Genomic DNA, 26,881 nt, shown 5'->3' on the forward strand with positions numbered 1-26,881 from the left:
GACCATTTCCGTATCCGCTCTAGCCTGCCTCTCCAAACTGCAATGTGATTTGAACCTGAAAGTGAAAATAGCAGATCTGCAAGCTCACAATGCGACATGTCACAATGCGGGCTTGTAGAACGACTATTTTCTCTGTCTATTTTCAATATTAAAAAAATATTATTTTTTCACCCGACCCAAATAGGAATAGATTATTAATACTTATTAAATTATTGATAATTTTATCTAATCGATTAGTTCAAATAACTGGATGTCAACAGGGCTCTGATCAGGCTGAAACCTTGCCGAGATTTGGAGATTTGAGTTTGAGCCAAGCCGTTACCATGATTAGATTTTTTTAAATATTGTTGCTGTTCTTTTTTTTATCTGTTACATTGTTAGTGTAAGTGTGAAGCAACACCATGCTTCACTCTCACACAGTTCACTCTTGTGATCGGCCAGTACAATCATCAGTGCTCTGTATGCTATTTAAACACACGGCTATCTGTGACCTGCTACGACCATTGATGACACCCACAAGCAAATGCCTCTTGATCCTTGCTAGACCACAATGAGTGAAGCAACACTTGTGGGCTGGCTTTGTGAGGCTACTGTTCTGCTGTGTCCTGTTTAGAGGTCCTATTCTATCCTTATTGGCTGGTTAAATATTGGAAGTAGCTCATTCATTTTGAGATCTCCCAAATCACTGAAGCGTATGGGGGGAATGTTGCTGTACTGTATGATCAAACATTCTTTGTCCTGTTCTGATTTCCTTATACTTCCTTATCCTTATACTATACACATCTCACCCCAAAGAGTATCCTGGACAAGATTCCATTGTAATTGGAAATAGCCTTCTGGCATATCCATCCCTTTTAGCTTTCCTGCTGTTTGTCACAATCATGTAAATGCAAAAAGGGAGAGTAGAGAAGCCCACTTTATTTACAAAACAAGAACTGTACTGTACATGTATTGCTGAAATTTAGATATTTCCTTTCAGGCTGCACTATTATGCTGTGTCTCAGCTTCATCCTCAGCCAAACCTTTGTCTACGAATGATAACACAAAATTGTGTCTGTGGTCTTGATGGTAGACCACTAACTTGCTCTATCCCTGTCCGAGCCGACCAAAGTTGGTGTAACACAAGCCAGAATGAGAGTACCGGAGCGCAGCTATGCAAAATGTGGTCATGGTGTGAGGGAGGGTATCCCACAACCAGACTGAAACGGCAAGCTTTTATCAGTTAGTTGAAACATAGGCTCTTGTGTCACAGAGGGAGGTAACTGGCTTGGATCCATTGGTTTTTGGCTGCGAATGAGATGGCCCTGATGCGTGATTCAGGCTCACCATGTTTGGATAGGTAGGAGGGAAGGAGGTGTGTCCTAACACGAGGCTTGCCTCGCTGCGCGGCAGCCTATCACAGGCCAGTCACTGGTGGGTTGGGTTGTTAACAGCAAGCGAGAGCATAAGTAGAAGTCTTTAGGACCCAGCAGAGCAGCTTGTGTAGAGTAGATCTTGGGGCTGAGTCACTGCATGTGTCTGAGCGGCAGTCAGACACAGAGCCAGAGCAGAGCCAAAGGAGACACAGAGCAGAGGTGATCTCACACTCATCCAGCCCAGGATAACACACGACCGGGATGGGTTGACTCCAGGAGAGGGGAGAGTGTGCGGGGTGAGAGAGATAGAGTGAGAGAGAGCGAGAGAGAGAGAGAGAGGAAGCGTGCGTTCCACCACAACTACCCACCACGACCACTAACCACCCAGGACCACCAGCACCACTCGCTGTAGAACTATGGAAGCTAACAAAGTTCTTCATTTTGTGCCTTCGGGTAAGTGGCTCCGCGTGCCTTGGGGGCTACCGCTCCACAGCTGGCTGCACAACCAGGCGCTAGAGGAGAGGAGAGGAGAGGGGAGAAACCTCGGGGTTCCCTAAACCCTCCCTCCCTCCTTGAAACCTGAGAGACCCTGTGCAAAAACATGTGCAGCCCACCTCCACCTCCTTGCCTCACTGAGAGAGTGCAGTTGTTTGCCTGTGTACGTACATACGTGTGTGATTTTCTGGGCTTTTTTCCTCCTCTGTGTGTGTGTGTGTGTGTGTGTGTGTGTGTGTGTGTGTGTGTGTGTGTGTGTGTGTGTTTGTGTGTCCGTGCTCTTGCGCGTAGTTTCCTCTGCCAGAATGAGAAATGTGGCAATGCTCTGTTTGTCAGCAATCCTGTTTTTCATTATGTTTTTTCAGAGGGGAGAGGGGGGGGGGGTTGTGGCAGTCTTGTCGTACTTATACAGAAATGCAGATGTTCCAGTGTGTGTGTGTGTGTGTGTGTGTGTGTGTGTGTGTGTGTGTGTGCGTGCGTGCGTGCGTGCGTGCGTGCGTGTTTGGGGGCGTGTGCGTGCGTGTGTGTGCGTGCGCATGCTTGTTTGTGTGTTTGCATGTGCGTGTCTGTGTGTGTCTACTACTGTATGGATGTGTATGTATTTGTATGTGACTGTTAATGTGTGTACAGGATGTGTACACACATACAGTGCTGTGTGTGTGTACACGTGTATGTGCGTGTGCGCGTGTTTTTTTTTGTTTATGTCTGGAATGCGACATGTAGGGCTCCCTCGTCATATATCTTAGTCTGGAGGAACAACCTTGAGAGAGAAAATGACTGAGATCCATAGACAGACAGACAGGGAGAGAGAGACAGACAGACAAACAAACATACAAACAGACAGACAGACAGACAGACAGACAGACAGACAGACAGACAGACAGACAGACAGACAGACAGACAGACAGACAGACAGACAGACAGACAGACAGACAGACAGACAGACAGACAGACAGACAGACAGACAAAGAAAGAAAGACAGTTAAATAGATAGATGGATAGATAGTATACTTGTCCAACAGGGAAAACAGGAACACACATGAATGGTGTGTGTGTGTGTGTGTGTGTGTGTGTGTGTGTGTGTGTGTGTGTGTGTGTGTGTGTGTGTGTGTGTGTGTGTGTGTGTGTGTGTGTGTGTGTGTGTGTGTGTGTGTGTGTGTGCGTGCATGCATGCGCCTTTGACAGTGCATAGACTTGTGTGTGTGTATGAGAGAAGGGAAGAGATATTGTGTGCCTGCTTGTGGGAGAGGAAGTGTGTGTGTGTGTGTGTGTGTGTGTGTGTGGTTATGACAGAGATGGATTGAAAAGGAGGCAGTGTGTGTGTGTGTGTGTGTGTGTGTGTGTGTGTGTGTGTGTGTGTGTGTGTGTGTGTGTGTGTGTGTGTGTGTGTGTGCGCGTGCGCGCGCGTGTATGTCATTATGACAGAGAGGGATTGAAAAGGAGGCTGTGTGTGTGTGTGTGTGTGTGCGTGTGCGCGTGTGTGTGCGCGCGTCCATAAATGTATGTTTAGGAGATTGAGAGAGGGAAAGAGATGTGTACGAGCTGTGTCTGTGTTTTTTGATTAAGACCTGATAATGAGATGAGATCTTAGATTTGTTTTGTGTATATAAATGATTTGTGAATCATATGCATAGATACGTATGTCTTAGAGACACACTGTCTTTGTATGTGTACATGTTTGAATGTACGGTATGCAGCCTATGTGTGCAAATGTATTTCAGAGTTTGTGCATGTGTATAAACATGTATGTGAGTCTGAGAGATACGGTCAGTATTTAATGTATGTGAAGATACAGATGTGTAACGTTTCTTGTCAACCTATCTGCATCATATCTGCTAATATGTTTTTTTGTGTCTATGTTTTTTAATATATTGGACTTGTATTTGTAAGACAGTTAGAAAGGTGTGCGTGTGTCTTAATTTATACATTTGTACACTCAATGACTAAACGAATACTCACGATTTTACTGTGTTTGTGCGTGTGCGCGCGCGTGTCACAATTGATATGTGGATGTGTGTGAAAAAGCAAGCCATATTAGTGTTGTTGACAGCCAAAGGAGACAGAATCTCCCCTCACACAAAGTCTTCTGAGATCCCTGAACCCATTTGGAGGTGTGATGTGGCTGCCTCCTCTCTTTCATTTTGTCTGGGAAGGCAGAGCGGGATACTGCCGCTGGTGTGCGACGTGTCCGTGTGTGTGTGTGTGTGTGTGTGTGCGTGCGTGCGCGTTTGTTCATACACACACACACACACACACACACACACACACACACACACACACACACACACACACACACACACACACACACACACACACACACAGTTCGAGAGCGTCATGCACTGTGCACACTAACTACACCACAGAGAATGTGTGCTGGGGCATGATAGGCATTGCTGTGACTTGTCCTCTGAAGCTATTGGCATTAATTTGCTCGCAGGGTGATTAGAGGCAAGGAGAGGGCAAGTAAGAAAGAAGGGGCTGGATCTGCTAATAAAACAATTTAATACTTTGGGTTGTAAAACGATGTAATGCCAACAGTAGAAATGCTTAATGCTGGCTGTCGAAATGTCTTTTTTTGCTAGATTCTTATGAGGTTTAATTGAGGTTCTGACCTGATCTGTACAAAGATTAAATATTGATTACAACGATTTTAACCCAGTCTGAGATGGGTTTGATACTCTGAGAAATCCATAACATAAAACATAAAATAGGACATCAAGTAATGTCTGAGCTCAAGTTCCAGTGGTGAATCTATTATGCCTTATTTGTATATACTGTAATAGCACAACTGGAAAGGCCACTTTCTAAATGTTGCTGATCCATTATAGATCACTGGTTAATTCTCACTGGATTACCAAGTAAGTAATGTTCTCTGATACTTTGTTAGCTATGTTTTACTTTGCCTCCACAGTCAATAGAATTTTAATTTGAATAGACAATGTTTTTGTTCTATATTTGAACAGCACTGTTATTGTATATGTTGGGCGTTGTTATACATTATTACCTCAGCATTTTATAAGAGTGAAAGTCATATTATACAATATATTAGTATCAAGTCAACGGAAAGGGAACAAGCCCAAATGAAAATACTTTATTATCCCAAAAAGGCATGTTTTGTTTTGCAACAGAATATAAAACACAGTATTATACTGTGTGGCGCTATAACAGGCCAATTTGCGTTTTTACCTATTGGTTCTAATTAGAAGAAGATCCTTACGGGATCTGTGCATATAGATCTTCAAACGATAAAATCAACACTAAGTTGAACACTTTCTAAAGGAGAAATAAAATAAGCTGTATTGGGTTTTGTGATGTTATATTGGCAGAATTTGCTTTGCGTTCGTTTATGTGCTAAAAGAGTCACTTGGAGAGCTGTTTCAACTTTCATTGGGCTATCTAAGTCAGTGAGGATACTATTTCTGGAATATCATGTTGATCCTTATGTTGGGAAACAATGTGATTGACAGCTCTGTAATCTGGGTGTAGAAGGGCTTGCAGGCAGCAGAGACCATAAAGTAACTAGAACTGCAAGCTATCGATATGGTGGATTTTCCAAAAGATTATTTTTAATGCCTTTCTACTTTATTATGACAGTATAATGAAAAATGACAGAAGAGAGATGGGATGACATGCATCACAACTCATGAGCTGGACACCAACCCACGATAACAAAGAATGTGCATCAGGAAGCCCATTTCAAAACAATTTTCACAGGCGTTTCTGCTTTGTTATGACATGTTCATTGAAGGAAGACTAGATAGTGCTTATGACATTATGGCCCAGGTCGTGCTGGATTCAAACCTATGATGTCACATAGGTCTAAGTCCATGTGGTTAAGCACACTGGCTGTGCCAGCTGACATGTCCCCATAAGGGACCCCTAACCCCTTTAGGATGCATTTCTCTTCTATACAATGGAAGGAGACGGGATGCAGGGGGGACAGCATGCGATAGTATTGCAGGCATGAGCTGGATTAAGTCAGTCACACTAGGACAGTGTCTGTAATGGTATATAACCTGGCTGAGCCACAGGGGCAGCCAGTATGGCACATAGATTGGTGAACGTGGGTGTTAGTAGTTCAGCCATGTGGAAGTGGAGCTGCGTATGTGCTGTGTGAAGATGTGTGTGTGTGTGTGTGTGTGTGTGTGTGTGTGTGTGTGTGTGTGTGTGTGTGTGTGTGTGTGTGTGTGTGTGTGTGTGTGTGTGTGTGTGTGTGTGTGTGTGTGTGTGTGTGTGTGTGCGTGCGTGCGTGCGTGCGTGCGTGCGTGCGTGCGTGCGTGCGTGCGTGCGTGCGTGCGTGCGTGCGTGCGTGATGTGACAGTGAATACTGATCAGTATTCACCGTTGGCAACAGATCCCCGGCAGCTTCGGCGTCCGAACACAGCCATCTGGGCAGGGGATAAATACGTACGCACACACGCTGGCAAAACTCACTTGTACACAAGCATACACAGTACACAGTCATATGCAAGGTGTGTGTACACATGCACACTCGCAGCCACGCACACGCGTACACACACACACACACACACGTCTCACACACACACACACACACACACACACACACACACACACACACACACACACACACACACACACACACACACACGTGTCTCTCACACACACACACACACACACACACACACACACACACACACACACACACACACACACACACACACACACACGTATATATATATATATATATATAAATGTATGTATACTGTATATGTGTGTATATATATGCGCACACATGCATGCACACAACGTCATGTGTCACAAATAGTGCCTGCACAGTCAACACACACATGCCTACTGCTTTGCATGTACGTTCAGTCTCGTACACACGAACACACACACACACACACACACACACACACACACACACACACACACACACACACACACACACACACACACACACACACACACACAGCAGAACAGTTGTGATTTGGAAATCGAAAGAGGAAGTGGCTGCAAACAGTGAATTTGTGGAGTCTAGGCTGTGACTGCGACTTGATCTGTTTGTAAAGTACAGTATGGGGAGATGTACTATGTATTACTTTCACTGACAAAAGGCCTACAATAAATGTAGAGACTTTTGTCTCACTGACCATGAGTTAGTCCTTGGATCAATCTGAGAATATCATATCCTTTTTACCATGTAAATAGAGTTTGGCAGATGACTTGAAATAGGCCTAGTTTACCTGGAAATGAATAGGGAGATATATATACTGTAACAATAGACCAAAATTAGAGGAATTTAGCTTGATAATACTGGTGTTGAGATATTACACTTTCTTGGCTTCGGATTAGTTTTAGCTACTTCATTTCTCATCATGAATTTTCAAAGTGCACTACTACCAAAGTTTTACACGCACACACACGCACGCACGCACGCACGCACGCACGCACGCACGCACGCACGCACGCACGCACGCACACACGCAGGCACGCACACACAGACCCGCATCTCATTTGTACACATCTTATTCTTTTACAATTATTTATAATCCCTCACTTCCTTTCCTGTTTTTATGCCTCCAGATGTGAACATATAAATAGCATCCGTTATTGTGTATAGGGTGGTCTTAATGGTGAGGGTTTTTAAATACTGGTTGTACTGGTGCCCGATGGAAACATCTCCCAAATCCAGTTAGACTTGTATTTTTAAGCCTCATTAATTATTAGAGGAGTCATCTGACAGCATTGTACTCTTTCCTGCACGTGTGTGCACACACGGGGGTAATTGGATGTAAAGAACTTGCTTCTTGTCAACTAGATTTCCTGTCCTGTGTTCTTTTTTAGCAGCAGATGACAACTCATGGGAGGGCTTTGAGACAGCGTTTTTTTAAAAACAGATGATGGGTAACGGTTGTGAAGAGCCATGTGCTGCAGCCAGTTTAACTAGATGTTCATTAATGTCAGTCTTCATGAGAGCATATATTCTGAAGGTGAAGGTTTCGTCCACTATCTGAATGTAGCCTACAGTATGTCAGTGGTTCCCAAACATCGGACCCCCAAATTGATATGTATTTGGCCTTAGACCTCCATCTGAAAATGTTCAGGGACCCCCAGAAAAGAAGATTTATGTTATGTATGAAAATAATAATTAATAATAAAGGGTCAATTATGTACTGTACATACTTCCATGCACATTTATTGCCAAAGATGAAAATGTGTATTAGAGTGCGCGTGCGCGCACATAGCACGCACGCACACACACACACACACACACACACACACACACACACACACACACACACACACACACACACACACACACACACACACACACACGCTATGTGCAATTCTTTCTTTCTCACTTCCTCTCAATTCTCCCTTCTGCTGTTGCTTTCCCACTTCCTCTCGCTCTTTCATGCCTTCTCCTCCCTCTCCCCTAATGTGCTCTCTCTCCCTCTCTTCATCACTCTTTGTCGATCTCTCTCTGTCATCTGACCAATTCCTTTGCAGTGAATTTAATTCCAAATCAACAAATTGAACACAGCATCGTTGGTGGCTGCGTGTGTGTGTCTGTCCATCTCATCCGTCCACCCGCCCACCCCCCGCCCCACTCCCCAGCATGGTAATTATTCCAAGATGTCCACGCACAACCGTGTGGATGAATTCCGACCCGCGGTTGTGAGGCTGTCCATCCACATGCCTGAGCAAAAATGTCAATGCGCTAAACTGTGTGGCAACATCTATGCTGTGAACATCTCACTCACACGGGCATTCATGTGCGCATATGCACGCACGTACATACGCACAGTCACACACACATACTCACACAAACACACACAGGTAAATGTAGACTCATTAACACACGATTAAGCACACACTGATATTAGTATTCACACACAGGCTCATGTATTGTACGCCCATGCATACGTGTGTGCTCTCTAGTGCACGTACACACGCGCACACACACACACACACACACACACACACACACACACACACACACACACACACACACACACACACACACACACACACACACACACACACACACACACACACACACACACGCACGCCCCCACACACCGCACGCACGCACGCCCCCACACACCGCACGCACGCACGCACGCACACGCGCGCGCGCACGCGTCGTGTCGTGTCATGAATCGACCTCTCATGTCCGCTGCTGAAACAAGGTCAATATTAGACTGTTTTACTAAACATGTCTCATCGTGTCACACAGTGACTCCCTCTGCCTTAGAATTTGTTGTTAGTCTACACTGCCTCAGAAAGCTACATTTGTATTACAAGTCCGGGAAGCACCTTGACTTATGAATTACCCCAACACACAGTTGTTGTTATGAGTACCTGTTGTGCTTGTTGTCAGAGTATCCAGTGCAAAAACCACTACCATACGACCGATCAACTAAATATGGAGATACAGGGGTCCCTGATGTCTTCAGCAACTTCTGACGTCATTGATCAGCATCACTGCTTCATCATAATGTTCAAGGGAAAAACAAACCCTATGTCAAAACTGCACCTGTGAGTGTGTGTGTGTGTGTGTGTGTGTGTGTGTGTGTGTGTGTGTGTGTGTGTGTGTGTGTGTGTGTGTGTGTGTGTGTGTGTGTGTGTGTGTGTGTGTGTGTGTGTGTGTGTGTGTGTGTGGGGGGGGGCATGTCTGGGCATGTAGCAAAGCTGACATTCTCTGACGGTACTGTTGCAAAAAAAACATCCCAGTGATAATCTCCTACTTTTGTGTTAGTTTTAATTTTCTTGAAGAGATGAGAGGAACTTAAAGAACACAATGAGAAAGGGTGAATGAATAGAGATGGAACAGAAAGAGATGGAGAAGCTGTAGAGAAGTAGGGAGACTTGTTTATTTATTTAACATGATGACTCCTGGTCATCATGTCTAGAATAATTAGTAATAACAGGCCGATTTGCGTTTTTACCTATAACTGCACCGATCTGCGTGAAACTTTGCACGCATTCTCCCTAGAGGCCAAGGAAAAACCTTTGCCATGCATTTTTCACATCTGCCTTTTAGAGCACCACCAGGAGGCTGACTTTTGTAAAACAAATGTTTTGCTATTACACCTTCAAAATCTGTCCAAAAATCACGCAAATCGGTACACAGTATCTCTATAGTAATCTCTATAGTAATTTGATCAAGATGGAAGTGTCCAATATTTCATATTGCATCCTAATTGGCTAACATTGGCTTCCAAAGTTTGCTGGATAGGTCCGTTTGAACAAAATGCCTCAAATCATGAACGCAACGTGTGATTTCTGTGAAATTTTGCACACATATTCCCACTAGGCCGAGGGAAAAATGCCACCCTTTTCACATTGGCCTGTTATAGCGCCACCAGCAGGTCTAATTTAGCAAAACACATTTCTGGAAATCATGAATGCAGTGTCCGATTACCGTGCAAGGCATAAGAAGAAATGCCGCCCCTTTTCACATGGCTTATTATAGCACCACCAGGAGGCCACAATAACCTACCTGACCTGGCGTAGACCTGTGCTCCGAGGAGCACTTTTTCTAGTTAGTAATAGTTTACTGGACATCTGATAAAAAAGACGGACATAAATCATTTTCAATGCATGAATGACGAGCAGGTGCTTAACCGTAGCCAATAACAACAGTTACATACTGTAGTTATGTTTGGGACTGAAACAATATGAATGTAAGGTTTCATCTTGTGGATTAATTATCTACATTATTTAGGCTACAATTGTGCAGGTTGTGTCCATGCCATGGCTGCGTGCATAATGATTTATCAACAAAATGTTGCATCATTACTTTGATAGAACACATGCCTTTCAGAATAATGAGCAATCAAAGGGTCTGCACAAATCTTTCATGAAGTTGATGGGTTCATCTGGCCAGCAAATAATTCAAAATATAGGCTACTCACAGGTACTGTATAGTGACTTAATTATGTTGTGACTGCATCCATGTGTCTGTTAGAGGCAACTTTGGGAACGTTGAATAAGCTTTTGTGGAGATCTTCTAATAGTCTCCTCATAGAGAATTTCAATTCATGTGGCATAGTTTTACGGGTTGGGACCATGCATTCCATGTATCCATCTTAATGATTTACCTGCATGCTACACGACCTGACGCTAGTATGGGCATCTGTTGTCTCTGATGCTTCATCTTCAAATGCGTATGCATGGATTGTTGTTCATTTGAGGTTAGACAACTTGCCGTATTCACTAAATTTTTCATGCCAGTCCCATACGGAACTTCTCACAGAAATCCTGTGAAATGTCTCCGACGTACAGTAATATGTGCACACACACGCGCGCGAGAGAGAGAGCAGAGGATTTAAAATGTGTCTGACTTGCAGCGATAATCATAAATTGCTGTGGGTATTTTATCAGGTCAGGATGTCCAGAGGGAATTTCATTTTCCGGTCTTTGCCATAAAACAATGGTCAAAACTGGTAATTACCAGTCTAACACGACCTGTGATAAATGTAAAAATGTGTGTGTGTGTGTGTGCGTGCGTGCGTGCGTGCGTGCGTGCGTGCGTGCGTGCGTGCGTGCGTGCGTGCGTGCGTGCGTGCGTGCGTGTGTGTGTGTGTGCGTGAGTGCGTGCAAGTATATGTACTGTATATATTTGGGGGTCCTTGGCATGGAAAAGTTTGGGAACCCCTGCACTATGTAATTTGTAGTTGTAGTTCCTCAGTGCCAAGGCTTTTCAGTAGAATCTCTGCCAGTGTAGCTCTGTGGGGGTCAGAACAAATGAATAGCAGTGACATACACACTGTGCCATGGCAGCCTGGAGAAGAACATCATTGTTTATCATACTGTAGTGAAGGCCTGCCTGCCTGCTCAGCAGCGTAGCGTAGCCTCATTAAAGAGAGCTGTCCTGTAACCGAGAAAACACGGGTTCAATTCCCCCATAAGTCATTAGAGGCATTAATGTACTCCCTCCGATCACTTATCGTGACGTTACGTTGGCTGAAAGCCTAAAGTGTGACCTGCTGTTCCCAAAAGAAGTTGTATATCACATAGAAACCATTATGAGTTACAGTATGTTACTACAACTGAGTTATGTGTGGACTACAACTACTCCCCGGGCATTGTATTAATACCGCCCACTGCTCCTAATAGGTAGGATGGGTAAATGCATATGTGCAAATGTCACAGTGACAAAAACAAATACTCCAAAAGAGGAAAAAGGAGCAATATCCCTCATTAATAAGGGCTGTTCACACTGAGCACTATAACTAACGATAACTATATTGTTCACCATTGTATTTGTTATAGTTGTGGTGTGAACTCTGCCATCCACTTGAGTTAGAACGATTTTGTTATTCAGTAGTTATAAGTGCTCAGTGTTTACTTTGGTAAAGCTCATCGCAAACTTCAACGTACAGCCACTCTGGCATAGCTCAAGGACATTATTAGCACGGTCTGGATTAGCGTTTTCACTTTTGATTAGGACCACCCATGTCAAAATGTTATGTATTCATGGTACTGTGAAATGCTTTGGGCAACCACATTCTTTCTCCAAATGACATATGTTATTTGAAGTTTGTGGGACTGTTTAGTGGGACTGTTTAGGCTATGTGACATGGGTGCAGCCCACTGAAACTCCTTCTACACCAGGCATGGAGATGCCCATGTACGTGTTTACATTTATAAACACTCAAACAATACGTGCATGTGCATGCCAGCACATACATACTGTACATACTGTACACACACACACACACACACGCACACGCACACACACACACACACACACACACACACACACACACACACACACACACACACACACACACACACACACACGTTGGTTGTATACGGTAACAATTACAGGCTTGTGCATTCATTTCACACACATGCAGACACACACACATACACACACACACACACATGCACGCGCTACCCAGTACCCACTGAACTATCCAGGACATGAGATCAGCCTTAGTACTACGGTTGTTAAGCTGAAACCCAGCATTCTTTTAAGTATGCATTAATTTACTGTGTGTGTGTGTGTGTGTGTGTGTGTGTGTGTGTGTGTGTGTGTGTGTGTGTGTGTGTGTGTGTGTGTGTGTGTGTGTGTGTGTGTGTGTGTGAGTGACCAAAATCACTTGTTTATGAGCACAAATCTGACAGAGGGACATACTGTGCTGTAGCACTACTGTGCCATCTCTTGGCTGTGGTTGTGAATGAGAGACAGATGTGCATGTTTTCTAAGAACCAGCAGGTTGGTAGTGGCAATATCTCATCGAAATATCAAGTGGAATATATAATTATGCAGAAAGTGAGCTGTGATTTTGGTTTTATAAGTTATATGGTTGACATGGGAAACTGGCAATTCACTGGCATTAATTAGCGTGGTGCTTTCTTAACCCACTTTGAAAGTAATGTGCAATGGAAGAATTCAGTTCTTTAATTTATTTTATTTCATTGAAGAACCTGGTTTGCAGCTGTATCTTATTTAATTTTTTATTTTTTCATCCCCGCCCCACCCCCTTTACTGTACAGAAAAGAGAAAAAAAATAGAACCGTGGCTTCAAAACCAAAATACATTTTCAGTACACACAATACACACAATTTGTACACACAGTAGGCTACACGCATAATTTATGTGTACTGTTACACACTATTGGGTAGTGAATGAACACTGCAATCACACTCCATTCCTGTCTCTGTGTACAGTTGTAGGAGGTTACGGAGAGCTGTGTGATAAGTAGCTGGAGTGGAGAGAAGTTTTGGAGTTTGGTGCAAATACACAAGAAAGACTTAGACCGATACCATGAAAACCTCAACTTTATAAAGAATCCACAGGAGGTGAGATTCTAGTGCCTGCATTTCTCCAGCCTGTCTGTATGCTGGGTCTGCAGTCTGGCCGCTGGTCACTGAGCTCTGTGGCTCTCGCTGGCCCTGGACTAGAAACACATCATTCAACTCCACTTGCATAAATGAACTGCCGTATGCACGGAGTGAATATACACGTTTAAAGCAGTTGTAGATAAATACTAAAGACAACTAAACAACATACATAAGCAACCAGGACAGCTCTGGACGCGGGTGGTCCAAACCGGCACACTGCTTTGTGCCCAGGCAGGAGTGCAAGACTAAAACCGTTAAACTGATTGCTGTATGTCTTCACAAGGATAGTACACTCATATACTGTAAGTTTGCTGTAGCTCTAGCTACAGCAAGTTTTCAAGATCTGAGACATTACTATTACTATCTTTGCTAGTAATTAGTCTCTACTTATTAATATGTAAAGAATATAATTTATATTCAAATAGGCTGCACGGCGAAGATTTTATAAATTTGTCTGCTAAAATGCAGTCTAAAAATAATTATCACGCTGAAATGCAGATAACAATTAATGGCACTAATTATGAGTCCTGTTTCATCTTCCTCCCTGCTTGAAAGGCCTACTGTATCTGCCCCAGCCAATTAGAGAGAGAGAGAGAAAGGGCGAGAGAGAAGGAGAGAGGTCAGGTCCACCAGGCCACTTCCTCGAAAAACGTGTCAGTTTCAAATGAAGTAAAAGTTTGCAATGCTGCTATGAGTTGTTCCCTCTGCCAAGTTTAGTTTAATGCTGGATTTAGGCAAACTTTTATTGATACAGCATTACCAAATGACACAACCGTTGTTGCATTTAATCTGCAGACCTAACTAATTGTGTAATTATTCAATTGTGTACTTGTTGAAACAGTTCTTGATAGGCCCCTTATGAAATGTTGGAGCTCTATAGTAATCATTTTGTCTGACTGTACAGCACTGTATATACGTTTTATTATGATTACTTTTTTCAGACCAAGAGGGTGGAGCCCTTTGACCTTTCAGAGGTGTAGTTCTAATTGTGTATAGAATATTCTACGCAGCAGGGAAATATGTCTTGAAAGGTCTTGAAACAAGCTATGAAACACTCAGAGCATGAAGCCATGTTTGGCTTTGCTGTACATGCAGGGTAAAATGTACATATTGTTGCCTTTCGCAATGTTAAAGGGACTACACCGTGAATTTTAACTTTTCCTTCTTTTTTGTGTGTTTTTGGTCTCCCCTGCCTCTCTTCTATCCCACAAAATACCCCAGTTTGAACACTCAGGCTTTCACAGCATATCTGGGGTTTTCTGTAAATTGGTCTCAAAGCAGACCAAACTGATTTTCACCCGAATGTGACGTCACGTTCGGTACAATCCCTCCCGTTTTTTCAGTCCAACTGTTTAGAAAAAATAAAATAATATATATATATATATATATTATTTATTTTTATTTTTTCCACACAGAACCAGGAGATAACATGCATACAAACTGGCTCAATAGCGCCCCGTGCCAAGCAGGACAATGTGGTATTGCAGGTGAAAGTGCTTTATAAGCCAGAGAGAAGTTAGTTGGAATGAGTATATCTCAGGCTTGATTTAGGCTCAAACCTTTTGAAAAACGTTTGAGGGACATAAACAATATGATATTAAATGTATATATATTTTTTAAATTCATGGTGTAGATCCTTTAATATCTCGCATATTCATATCTAGATAACGATATGTCGTTCAGCCCAAGTGCACGCTCTCCTGTGAGGGTGTAGGGCATGTGCCAGGTTGGTGTCACATGCATGATGGAAAATATAACTACATTATGCCATTGTGGTATATTTTTTCTGATGTTGAGTCTGTTGATGTTTCCCAATTTAGTCTCGTTGGTACACTCAGCCGAAATTGTTCTGACAAAAATGTGTGTGTATACTGTATATATACAGTAAGCATATACTTGATGCAGTCAGCTTTGCAATTACATCTGGTGTTATACATTAATGTCTGTGTCCTGGAGATATCCCCTCCCAGCTGGTGTTCCTCCCCAAAAACAGCCGATCCACAAGCATCTCGACACGTTATGAGCCAATAGATCATCCATTTTCAACGGGTGACACCATCAGATTAATACATGAGCATAATGATTAGCCTAGGTGTTGTTGTCCTTTCCACACGTGGCAGAAGCTCATTAAAAGCTGTTATTTCCGACAGAACAGCTGCAACAAAGTACTCCATGACCACAGATAGGGAATCTTCTTGTAAGCATAACATCCTTTTTCAAATCATTGTCATTGTCATTGTCAACATTGAGGCAAACCAACACGGATCAGGATTATCATTTGCCGAAGACGAGACAAAAAAAGAGTCCTGCAACTTCACTTAATAGACTGTTTCCCAGAAAGAACAGACCTACAAACTATCATTGCGTCGCAATGCAACATATGTGGATACCTGGTAGATTTGTTATTTCTGTCACGCAAGGAACACTGTTGCGCGATGGAGTGTAAATTAAGCTTCTCGTTACATCAAACGTAATTGATTGGAATGTGCAAGGAAATATCTGTGAAGATAGAAGCCTCATTATTGTCCATACGCAGAGTGTTTTTCCTCAAGGTGGGCCACAGGGCCACCGTGACTCCATGACACCAGTCAATCTCAAAGACACCTGCTTTCTTGCCAAATGCAAAAATGAAATAATAGATTACGAGCTAAATATTCACCAGCGCGGCGCTGCTACAACTTTGTCCTCTGGGAAACACTGATACTACACCAAATAGGGTGAGTGTTGATTTGATGTGCTGTACCTTGCCATAAGAGATGAACAGCTTTACACTTTAGGCTCATGTATACAGTGATTATCTCATTCTGATTATCACTGTAGGGTAGAGGGCTTTGACTGTTTCAGTTGAGCTACAAAGGAAATGGAAACTGCAACCTCCAGCAGTGTTAATAACAACATCTAAACATTAAGCTGCATAGGACAGGAAGACAGCACCTATTCAGAAGTGTATTTATACTAGAGGTTCAGGCCGCTACGCCGCCCTCACAGCACAAGAGTGTCCAACTACAACAACGTCACTGTGTTTCAAAATAAAATTCACAGTTTCGAACAAATAGCATTTCAGTGGGGGGCTGAACAAACAAGTTGTGCGGTGCAAACTACAGTGGAGGCGGTTGGCTGTGTTCAGCTCACTGTGGCGAAACGGCGGACTTACAGTAGACTTGAAAGGGAGATGGCCGCCTGGCTTTAATGGTGCCAGAGGAAGAAGGGAATGTGCAAGCAATTAGAAGGAATCCCCCAGCTCTGACATTCTGTTTCTGCATTCTTCTTCTTGTGCTTCTTATACTTCTTCTTCTTCTGCTATGAAAATGGGAGAGCAGCTAATTTCTGCTGCTCTCTGACTGAGCGGGTGGTTGGCTTTTAAGGGGAAACGCACCGTTAGTCTCTCTTGCTAGGTCATTCACTTGCTACTTTGCTCACTCGCAAACTACTACGATACACGTGCACGCATATACACAGACGCGCGTGCGCACACGCACACGCACACATGCATGCCCGCACACACACAAGCTTAATGCATGGACACATGGCTGTCTGACTCTCTGAGCAATCCAAACCTGAGAGTGTGTGTGAGGGACAAGGGACGAGAAAGAGAGAGGGATGTAAAGGATGAATGGGATAGAGAGATGGAGGGGGAGAGGAGATTAAATAGAGTAGAAGAGGATGGATAGACAGAAAGAGTGAGATGGACATCAAAAGGAGGGGGAGACTAGAGAGAGATGGAGTGCAGTAGAGGGAGATGGACAGCAAGGGAGAGTGTAAAGAGACACATGAGAAGAAAACAATAGAAACGGAGAGATTGGGAGAGAAGGGCAAAGAGAGAGGGATGACCAATTGAGAGAGATGGGAAGAGAAGCATGGAAAAGAGGAGTTTAGGTGGGAAGGGTGGTCTCACACACACCACAAACATGTTGAGCACAGTCACGATGCCTCTGCCTGTCTGTCTTTTTGTCTACCTTTCTGCATCTGCCAGCCATAGCGCAGCTCCAACCCTGAAGTCAATGCCAGCCATCTCACTATAGCTATCACGCTGTCTCAGGTGAAAAGGGCTGGGGATTACTGCAGAGCTTTTCAAACCACAGACCGGGCTGTAGTGAGGGAGCAGGGAGGGCTGTATGCTGATAAATTGTAACACCTACTATGAAGATTATTTCTATAATGCATTATAAACATTCTTATAATGCATTATAATCTGCTTATAACACTGTATTTTTATAGTTATATACACTCCTGCATACTTAGTGCCTCTTAACAATAGTTTTAACACATTAAAAAGCATTTTATAATGACCTACTGTATAGTACAAATATATTATAAACGTATGAGTGCTCATAATGCTTTATAACAATCATAGCACTTTATATAGAGCTTGCCAGGTTAAGTAACCAGCTCAGTGGCCTTGTGGTTAGAGTGTCCGCCCTGAGATTAGAGATCGGGATTCAATCCCCGTTTGAGTCATACCAATGACTATAAAAATCTTTCCACTCAAACAGAGAGCGTCTCCTTTCAAACCCCAATGGTTCTAATCAGCCCCCCGCCCACAGGAGTGGCCCAATTCTCTCACAACTTGCTACAAAAATCCCTCATGAAAAAATATATAATCTACTACCTTTCATTTTCAACCTTCACATGTGTCTCCTTCTCTAATAATCAAAAAGTGCTATATATTTCATCTCGCAATTTACTTCCGCATGGTTCGTTTTGCACTTTTTTTGCCACATCGGTCACGGGAAAGAAATAAGCGCTGCCGTGGTCTATGGAAACGAGCCCAAAAGTGCACCCAAATAAGCCCAACATCGCTTATACAAACAGTCAGACCTGGCAACGCAGCCTACGCCAATCATGCGTGAGAGATCTACAAGCTATGGGGCAGAGACGCCACCGTATCTTAGCAACAACTACAGCGCTCACTCTCATTGGTCGTGTCACGCTAAGAGCAGTCTCCAGACAATGGCATCGCAGACAGCTTGCTGTTACTGCTGTAGCCATGACAGTCAGTCCCAGCGACGACGGACAGGGCGCTGTGATAGCTGCCATGTCGCTAACGCTAACGTGGTTGTCATGCCTGCAGCGGCTGTGCAATCACTTTGTCAACAATGCACGTTCGTGTGGTGCTCCACAGCAACTAACGTAATGGCAGGACCCCGTGCAACGCATGTTAGGCTGCATTATGGTCATGTAGTAATTTCAGATAATTTCGCTCCGATTACAGCAGTGCTTATCAACCCTTTCACGCCCCATTCTGTTTGACTCCGTTCCACAAGTACATATTGTGAAAATAGCCGATCTACAAGCTCAAAACGCCTCACGTTGAGAGGCTTTGTAAGCTTGTAGATCGGCTATTTTCTACATGACTGCCTCTTTCTTACATTCTTTGACAATGTGGCCCATGTTTTCATAGTATAGTTTGTTGACTACTTTTGTTGCAGAAATGCTCATTTCCTTTACTTTCCTTTTTTTATTGTCTCCGCCAGGCCGAAAGGCATGGCGCAAGACTATGTTTCACCCCCTGTCCGTCCGTCTGTGATAGCTAATCTCTCACATCGTTGACTTGATCGCAGCAAAATAACAGCCCGATGAGTCAGTGAGAGCTGGATAAACGAGGTAAAATGTGTCACACAGAGTCTGTACGGCTGTCGATAAATGAACACATGACGTCGGTGGGAGAGGAGATATTGTGTCTTTTGGACAAACAGCAGCGTCGTGCTGATGTTTGTTGTGTGAAGCAGCTTAATGTCAGAGTGTTTGTGTTGGAGCGCCTCAGTGCGGCTGCAGAGTTCATGTGCAACCTCTTCCAGAGAGAGACAGAGACACTAGAAACTCTGCTGGGGGAAAAAAAAACTGCTGGCCATTGACTTTCATATGGATATTGATCTACACACTGCAGGTATATCTGCTACACACACAACATCAAACTACACACTGCAGGTATGATGCAGCGTTTGCATTACAGCCAGCATGCCAGCGTAGTTCCCATATGGTTTCAAGGTGGGCTAAACCATATGGACCCCATGTCAGCAATGTCAGCGGCATCCACTTCAGTCCCAACTGCGATGCCCATGCAGGCTATAAGTAGCTTCTACCTGGCCCTTAGGTGGGCCCCAACTACCCATGTTTATGTGGGACCAAGGCGGGTCCTACCTGGGTTTGCCCATGCAGGCTTTAACTGGGTTCTACCTGGGCCCTAGGTGTACCCTAACCAACCACAGTGCAGTGCCCATCGCTCCAATTGTTGTGACGTCAGGGCTCTCAATACTGCACATTGGTGGAGGAGGAGGGGCCGCAGGGCGACCGCACACATCGCTGAACCAATGGTAGCCCACGGATGTTTCCTCTGGGGATTTACAATCTGCCCCTCTATGCCACATATCATCCGCACTACAGGGTCTTCACTGACCGAGCCACGGCCCCACTGACCCTCATGACGCTACGCCACTTATATGAGTTGCCAAGTGGCCGCGGGCGCTACGTGGGCGTGGCCGCGGGCTAGACGCGAGCCCCCGCGTAGCGGGGGCGAGCTTCTAGTGGCACCCAATGCCTCCCCACTTGGCACTCAGCATAAAGGGTTGGAATGGGGGTAAATCCCTGCAACATACTAGCGTCACGTCCAGGGGATGTACTTGTACATTAAAGGGATAGTTCACCCAAAACATTACTTTTTATCTACAGTATCTATTAGTCACCCCATGGAGACTTGAATTCTTGGATATTTTGTCGCACTCCTAAGCCAATAATTTGATGACCAGCGGACCGGTAGGCAGCGGTTCCGGTAGGAGACACAAAGGAGACTCTTTGTGTCTCCTACTGGAACCGCTCAAATGATTGGCTTAGGAATGCGACAAAAAACAAAAAATATCCATGAATTCAAGTCTCTATGGGGTGACTAATCGCTTGGGAAAAAAAACTTTTTGGGGGTGATCTGTCCCTTTAAGCTACCTCATGCTACAGAAACAGGAGTAGAAAACGTTTCAGCCACATTGGTGTGGGCCGGATTTCTTTGTCAGATCAGGTATTCTCACTAGGGAATATCAAAGCAGGACGTGCACACGGTGTATTATAATGGCTTAATTTACACTCCGTCGGTGTTGCACCCCGAAAATAGCCAATGGACTGTAAAAGCTCACAGTGCATCGCATTTCGGTGACATACATTTTTTTTGCGTTAACTTTTTATGTTCATGGCCTTGGTTAGTCACGTTTGACGCATCTTGGGCATGAAGCCCACATTTTATTCCCAGAGCGACTTAGTCATTATGTTTTATTTTCCTAGCGATTATTCTATCGATTACTTTTTGATTAGTGAAATAATTGACAAGCGTGTTTTAATTTTACATTGTTTATATATTAACAAGTCGGTTAACCACTTATTTTATGCTTTGTCGCACAACGCTGTCTTGCAAAAATATTGAAAATAGCAGATCTACAAGCTCACAAAGCATCACATCGTGACATGTTGTATGCTTCACGGATTGGCTTCACTGAAGGGCTGAGCTTTTATTGTGCCGCTTCGCCAGTATAAGTAGTAGCATGTACAATGGAACTCCATTTGCGTAAGTAAACTCATGTACGTCATCAGCATGACATTTGCATCAGGGATCCTGTATCTTCATATTTAGCCAATCGGTCATGGTAGTGGGTACTGGGTACCGCACTGTACAACAAGTACGAGTATTATTGCATATACGGGACGGAGCATGCAGTCCCAACTTGCACTGTTTCCAACCTGCATCATTCCCAAGTAGGCCGATGACTGCGTGTACCGCACTGGATATTCTAGCAACGGGTACAGCAAGTACTCTGACAACAATGGGTATTGCTTCACCGGGTGGGGCATGCATTTCCCAACTTGCATCGTTCCCGATTTGCGTGGTCCCCTAGTTTTATTAAATTATCCATCATTTTTGATAATTGATTAAATAAATTATTTCGATTAACTGTTGAACCCCTAATCTGGACAAATGTGAACATGATATAGTATTTTGTGATGACCAGTCTTTGCTCGTCGGCAAGTGTGCACCTCTATGGTGGAGGATCCTTGTCAATGACTGTCACTGGACTCTGTAAAAGTCAGTTCATAAATGTGTCTGTTTTCATGGTTTCAAAAGTCTGCTAATGTAGTGTGTTCAGCACAAAAGCTAACAACACCTGAGCAGAAGAAAGTGAATGTTCAGACACGTACACGTGTCCATGTGGAAACTTGGTTAGCTTGTGGCTGATTCCTGTTTGCCAACTAGGCAAACTAAAGTGCACCTTAGCCTGAAGCTGCTTTTCTGCTTTCTGTCATGTTTCTGACCCCCCCCCCCCCACACACACACACACACACACACACACACACACACACACGTGTACACACACATGTACATGCACACGCACTGCTGGTCCAACATCATCCCAGTCAACGTTCACTCACCCTGTTGTTGACATGCCAGACATCTTCGACTGTAAGCCAACTACTTTAGTCAAGGCCTCCCGCCTGTGACATCATCAACGTCAGACACCATCTCAGGGCTACAGATGTGTGTGGGGGAGCTGGGCCTCTCCTCTCCCTGTTTAAACAAAGCTCACATTTTATATTCTGAAATTGTGTATGTTTAAGGGTGCAGCGAGAGCGATACCTCTGCTGTTGTAATAATTGGATAGCTGTGTGATTATTGGAGCCCTGACAACCACACCAAAGCGATTCATCATCGCTCACAGCAGCTTTAAAATTGGAACAGATATAATCAGACATGGATGATAGTGGTAGCAACAATGTCCTTATAAAGGGATGGTCTGTAATGTGTATTTTCTTTTCATTTTGTTTGTTTAACTGCTATTTAGCAATTGGTCAGAGTGGCTACGGTAGAGGTAGTAGGGCCTCAGACAGTATGGTGCACGACTGCAGGTACTATGGGGGGGCCAGTATGGTGCAGGTAGTATGGGGGGGCCAGTATGGTGCAGGTACTATGGGGGGGCCAGTATGGTGCAGGTTAGGGTTGTCCGATATTGGCTTTTTTACCGATAACCGATATACCGATATTGTCCAACTCTTAATTACCGATACCGATATCAACCGACACCGATATATGCGGGGATTATTGTGATTAGGGTAAGCTCAAATTTCATATCACACACACCATATACAGTAAGAACTCCTGTAACTTATTAGTTTTCGTTCCCTACCTATGTTGAATACACTTATTGTAAGTCACTTTGGATAAAAGCGTCTGCCAAATGACTGTAATGTAATGTAATAAAGCAAAACAAAAACTTTTTTTTTTTTTTTTTAAACCGATACCGATATTTTCCCGATATCAATTTTTATGCTAATATCGTCCGATAATATCGGGAGGCCGATAATATCGGACATCCCTAGTGCAGGTAGTATGGGGGAAGTATTTGGGGAGACAGTATGGGTGAGACACTATGGTGGAAATGGTATGGGAAGTTATTTGGGGACACACTTTGTTGGAAGTAGTATGGAGACAGACAGTATGGGGATAGGAGGGAGATAGTATGGGGGAGTTATTTGAAGACACATTATGGTGGAAGTAGTATGGAGGAAGGCCTATGGAGAGACAGTATAGTTAAGGTAGAACAGGAGAGATGAAGGGAGACAGCAGGCCAGGGGGGACACATACATGTGAAAGCAGTATGAAGGAAACGGTACAGTAAGGGAGACTCAGGCAGAAGCCACTGGTGGAATTCAATCCTATGCCAGCCTTATAGTCATACAGTATAGGCCTGGAGGCAAATGCCATCACCAGGCACTTTAGTCATTTTTATCTCAACAAGCACTTTTCAGACATTTGACATTCCCTTTCCCTGAAATGGCTTGTCAGCATTGTTAGAATTCTTCATTGAACCTACAGCATAGGAAACAGGGAAGTTTGGGGGAAGAAAAGTGTCCAGTGGCTCAACCAGTTAGTACACGTACCACAGAGGCACAGATCTAATCACTATGTCATGAGCTGGAATCTAGCACATGGCCTGGTTTCATGGCAATCATTTCTCTAGCACATCTTTACTGTCTGTCTTCGAAAAAGAAAAAGAAATGCCAACAAAAGAGAGGCCTGTCTCTTGACCCTTGGAATGTTAACAATGCAGATAAGTTATTTTAAGGCAAGGGGAGGATAAATATTTAAACTGGTTTCCCTCAGCATGATAAAGTGACCACTGACAACAACAAACGCCTCACAAACAAAATATGCTTTTTGCAGTCAAATGCGTTGTTGAAGACTGTGCATTATGCAACATTTTGAATAAGCAATACAAAGGAGAGGAGAGAAAACCGAGAAGTCATAATTGTTTCTTTAATTTTAAATAGGCTACAGATGGGTAAATTGAAACTTTGAAACTGTTTGACTTTTAAGTTTGGTTAAATAGTTTTAGCTAATAAATGCAAAAGAGGCAGCAAAACTAAGATTGACCATTTTTATGTGCCACTCCTGTCAAATTGCAAGCATCTGACTGTGATGAAATGACTGGCAAAGACTCATCCCCAATGGAACCGGGCTGCAGATGATTATGTCACCTTACAGGGTTACAGTGAGTTTGACAAACAAGCGGAGTGTTGTTTCCCCAGAATGCCTGCGTTTAATTTACAATTCATTAGGGTTTGCACCGTAGTATTCTCCTAGAGAAATGTACAAGTAAACAAGCCTGGTGATTGTTTTTGTTTCACAATTCATTCTGCCTGTCATAAATAATGACAGTAATAATTACAACAATGCACTTCATTATTCATGCACTTTTCATTAAACGCCTACCTCAAACCGCTACAAGAAAAAGGCAATTAAAATACTGGTAAAACACAACAGGAAACAAATATGTACAGTGTAGTGCATGAATCCCATGACTTGTGGAGCCCGAAGTAAACGGAAGCATTAAGTCCTCAAATGTCTTTCGTAGGGACATAAGTTCAATCTCCAGAACATCCTGTGTGGCAATCTGTGCTGAGGTGTCCTTGAACATGACCCTGAACTGCCTGCAGGGGTGCTGCACCTGCCTGCTCTGACCCCCACTATGTACTGTATGTGGACATCAGAGGGTATGAGGTGACAGGCAGTGGTGGAAAAAGTACTCACATTTTTTACTTAAGTAAAAGTATCAATACTGCAATGTAGAAATACTCTGTTACAAGTAAAAGTACTGAAAATTCAAAATACTCCTGTAAAGTAAGAAATACCTCAAAGTGTGAGTAAATGTACTTAGTTACTTTACACCACTGGTGACAGGCTATGTGTTCTGGTGGTATATAAATCTACTCACCATGTCGTGGGCTTCAGTCCCTCTCTTAACCCATTAAGACCGGGAACGCATCAGTGTTATAACCATCATTTTATACTTTGGCTTTTCAAAAATAGCAGATTTACAAGCTCATAGCGCGGCACAGAGTGCCGCGCTATGAGCTTGTAGATCTGATATTTTTGAAAGATCTTGAACATTTGTGCAAATCTTTGAATACGTATATTTAATAAAACATTTTGAACTCAAATCTTTGCTTTTGGGGGTCCCTGGAACAACATATTTTGAGATGGGGGTCCGCGGTCAAATACATATCATATTTAGGGTCCTTGACAAAAGTTTGAGCACCACTGATTTTGAACTTACGTTTTTCAGAAACCTGTTAGGATTTAGAAGACATTTGTAGATGCATTCCCGGATTTAATGGGTTCAGTAAGCACTGTCTGTTTCCCCCCTAATGCTGTACCTCGTCTCCCCGTTCTACTGTATATCATAATGCCCAAAGAAGCATGGAGCCAGTTCTAATTTAACTCAAATGAAGAAGGCCAACATGAATGTTCTGTTCTTGTTAAGAGTATACCTTTCAGAACTTAAATGGCACGGAGCAGAGCAGCTGGAGGAGTTCCCTCTTTGCCCGGGCTCTCTCTGTGACCACAGACGCGGCGAGGCCGGGTGCCAAAATAGCCCATGGGCACAATTAGCCAACGAAAGCCCCCGCCTCCTCTTTCTTTATTCCCTCTCCTCTTCCTCACTTCTCCCCTTTATCCCTCTCCTCCCCCCCCTTCTTCCCCAGTGATCCGAGCCCAGTCCTCAGAGAATGCTTGGCTTGTAGGTCTTCCTACAAACGCAGCGAGGGGCCACCTTTTAATCGCTGGCATACCTCTGGCCTTTTTCTCTCCCTGCAGACGCCGCTGCCTCACCTCCTGTAAATTCCAGGGCTGTCCCCCCCTGGGGGCTCTCGGGCATCTGCTCTGCATATACCTGCTGCCCAGTATAACCTGCATTATATCGGTCTGCGTGGGGAGTGTTGGCACAGGTTCAACTGTGCTAGCTCATAGATTGAGGCTTATATAAGTATGAAGCCTATATTTACGTATGGCTGAACAACGTGCCTTAGCTATAAAACAGTTACCAAATGTGGCAACATGACAACAATTAAAATAGTTTGAATAACTATTTCATTACAAGAATATTTCTACAAGAAAGTAGTCCCAAGGCGGCTGCTATGCAGCTGCAGTGTTTACATTTAGCTCTTTTCTTCAAGTTCGTCAGTCTCATCTTTGTGCAGATTTGCCTCTCGTCCTTCGCTGTTTCTGACACTAGCATCAAACTCTCGCAAAATGTTTATGACACCTTTGAAGACACCATGACACCATTGTCTGGAGATTTACATGTACACCTTCCAGTCATCAAAGCATTTGACTGTCTGTTTCATTTGTGGTGTTCGCTCCATTTAGTCTTAAGTTTAGTCTCCATTAAGTTCATCGATTTCATCATTCTGTATGACGTCATTTTAAGGTGGATTTCTACAAGGATGTGCTTCTATATAGCTTGTGCAGTTATTATGGTGGAATATGTGCTAACAAATTAGACTGAAAAAAACGTATGTTTCTATATCAGTGGTTCTCAAACTTTTTCATGTCAAGGACCCCCATAATGATATGTATTTAGCTGCGGACCCCCATCTCAAAATATTTCATTCCAGGGACCCCCAGAAGCAAAGATTTGAGTTAAAAATGTTTGCTTTAAAACAATATATTCAAAGATTTGCACACATTTTCAAGATTTTTCAAAAATAGCAGATCTACAAGCTCATAGCGCGGCACTCGGTGCCGCGCTATGAGCTTGTATATCTGCTATTTTTGAATAGCCAAAGTGTAAAATAATGCTTTTTAGCTCAAATCAAAAAGTGACACAGATGCGTTCCAGGTCTTAATGGGTTATCCTTAAATGTTTTGTTGCGTGAATGTCTCCACCTAGCCT

At 43.5% G+C, this 26,881-nt stretch overlaps 1 protein-coding gene across 4 annotated transcripts in view; it reads left to right on the forward strand.

The window, feature by feature from the left end:
- Positions 1 to 1,472: 1,472 nt before the first annotated feature.
- Positions 1,473 to 26,881, forward strand: part of slc4a11 (solute carrier family 4 member 11) — a 131,188-nt gene continuing 105,779 nt past the window's right edge. For all 4 annotated transcript variants that reach the window (XM_084045398.1, XM_084045396.1, XM_084045395.1 and 1 more), the window contains exon 1: positions 1,473 to 1,808. Coding sequence is in view for 1 of the 4 variants with exons in the window: in XM_084045395.1 (XP_083901521.1) it covers positions 1,772 to 1,808 (37 nt within the window). In the remaining 3 variants the exon portion in view is untranslated. The remainder of the gene's footprint in view (positions 1,809 to 26,881) is intronic.

The sequence above is a fragment of the Gymnoscopelus microlampas genome, assembly GCF_963454915.1.
Source record: "Gymnoscopelus microlampas genome assembly, chromosome: 20".
Classification (NCBI taxonomy): domain Eukaryota; kingdom Metazoa; phylum Chordata; class Actinopteri; order Myctophiformes; family Myctophidae; genus Gymnoscopelus; species Gymnoscopelus microlampas.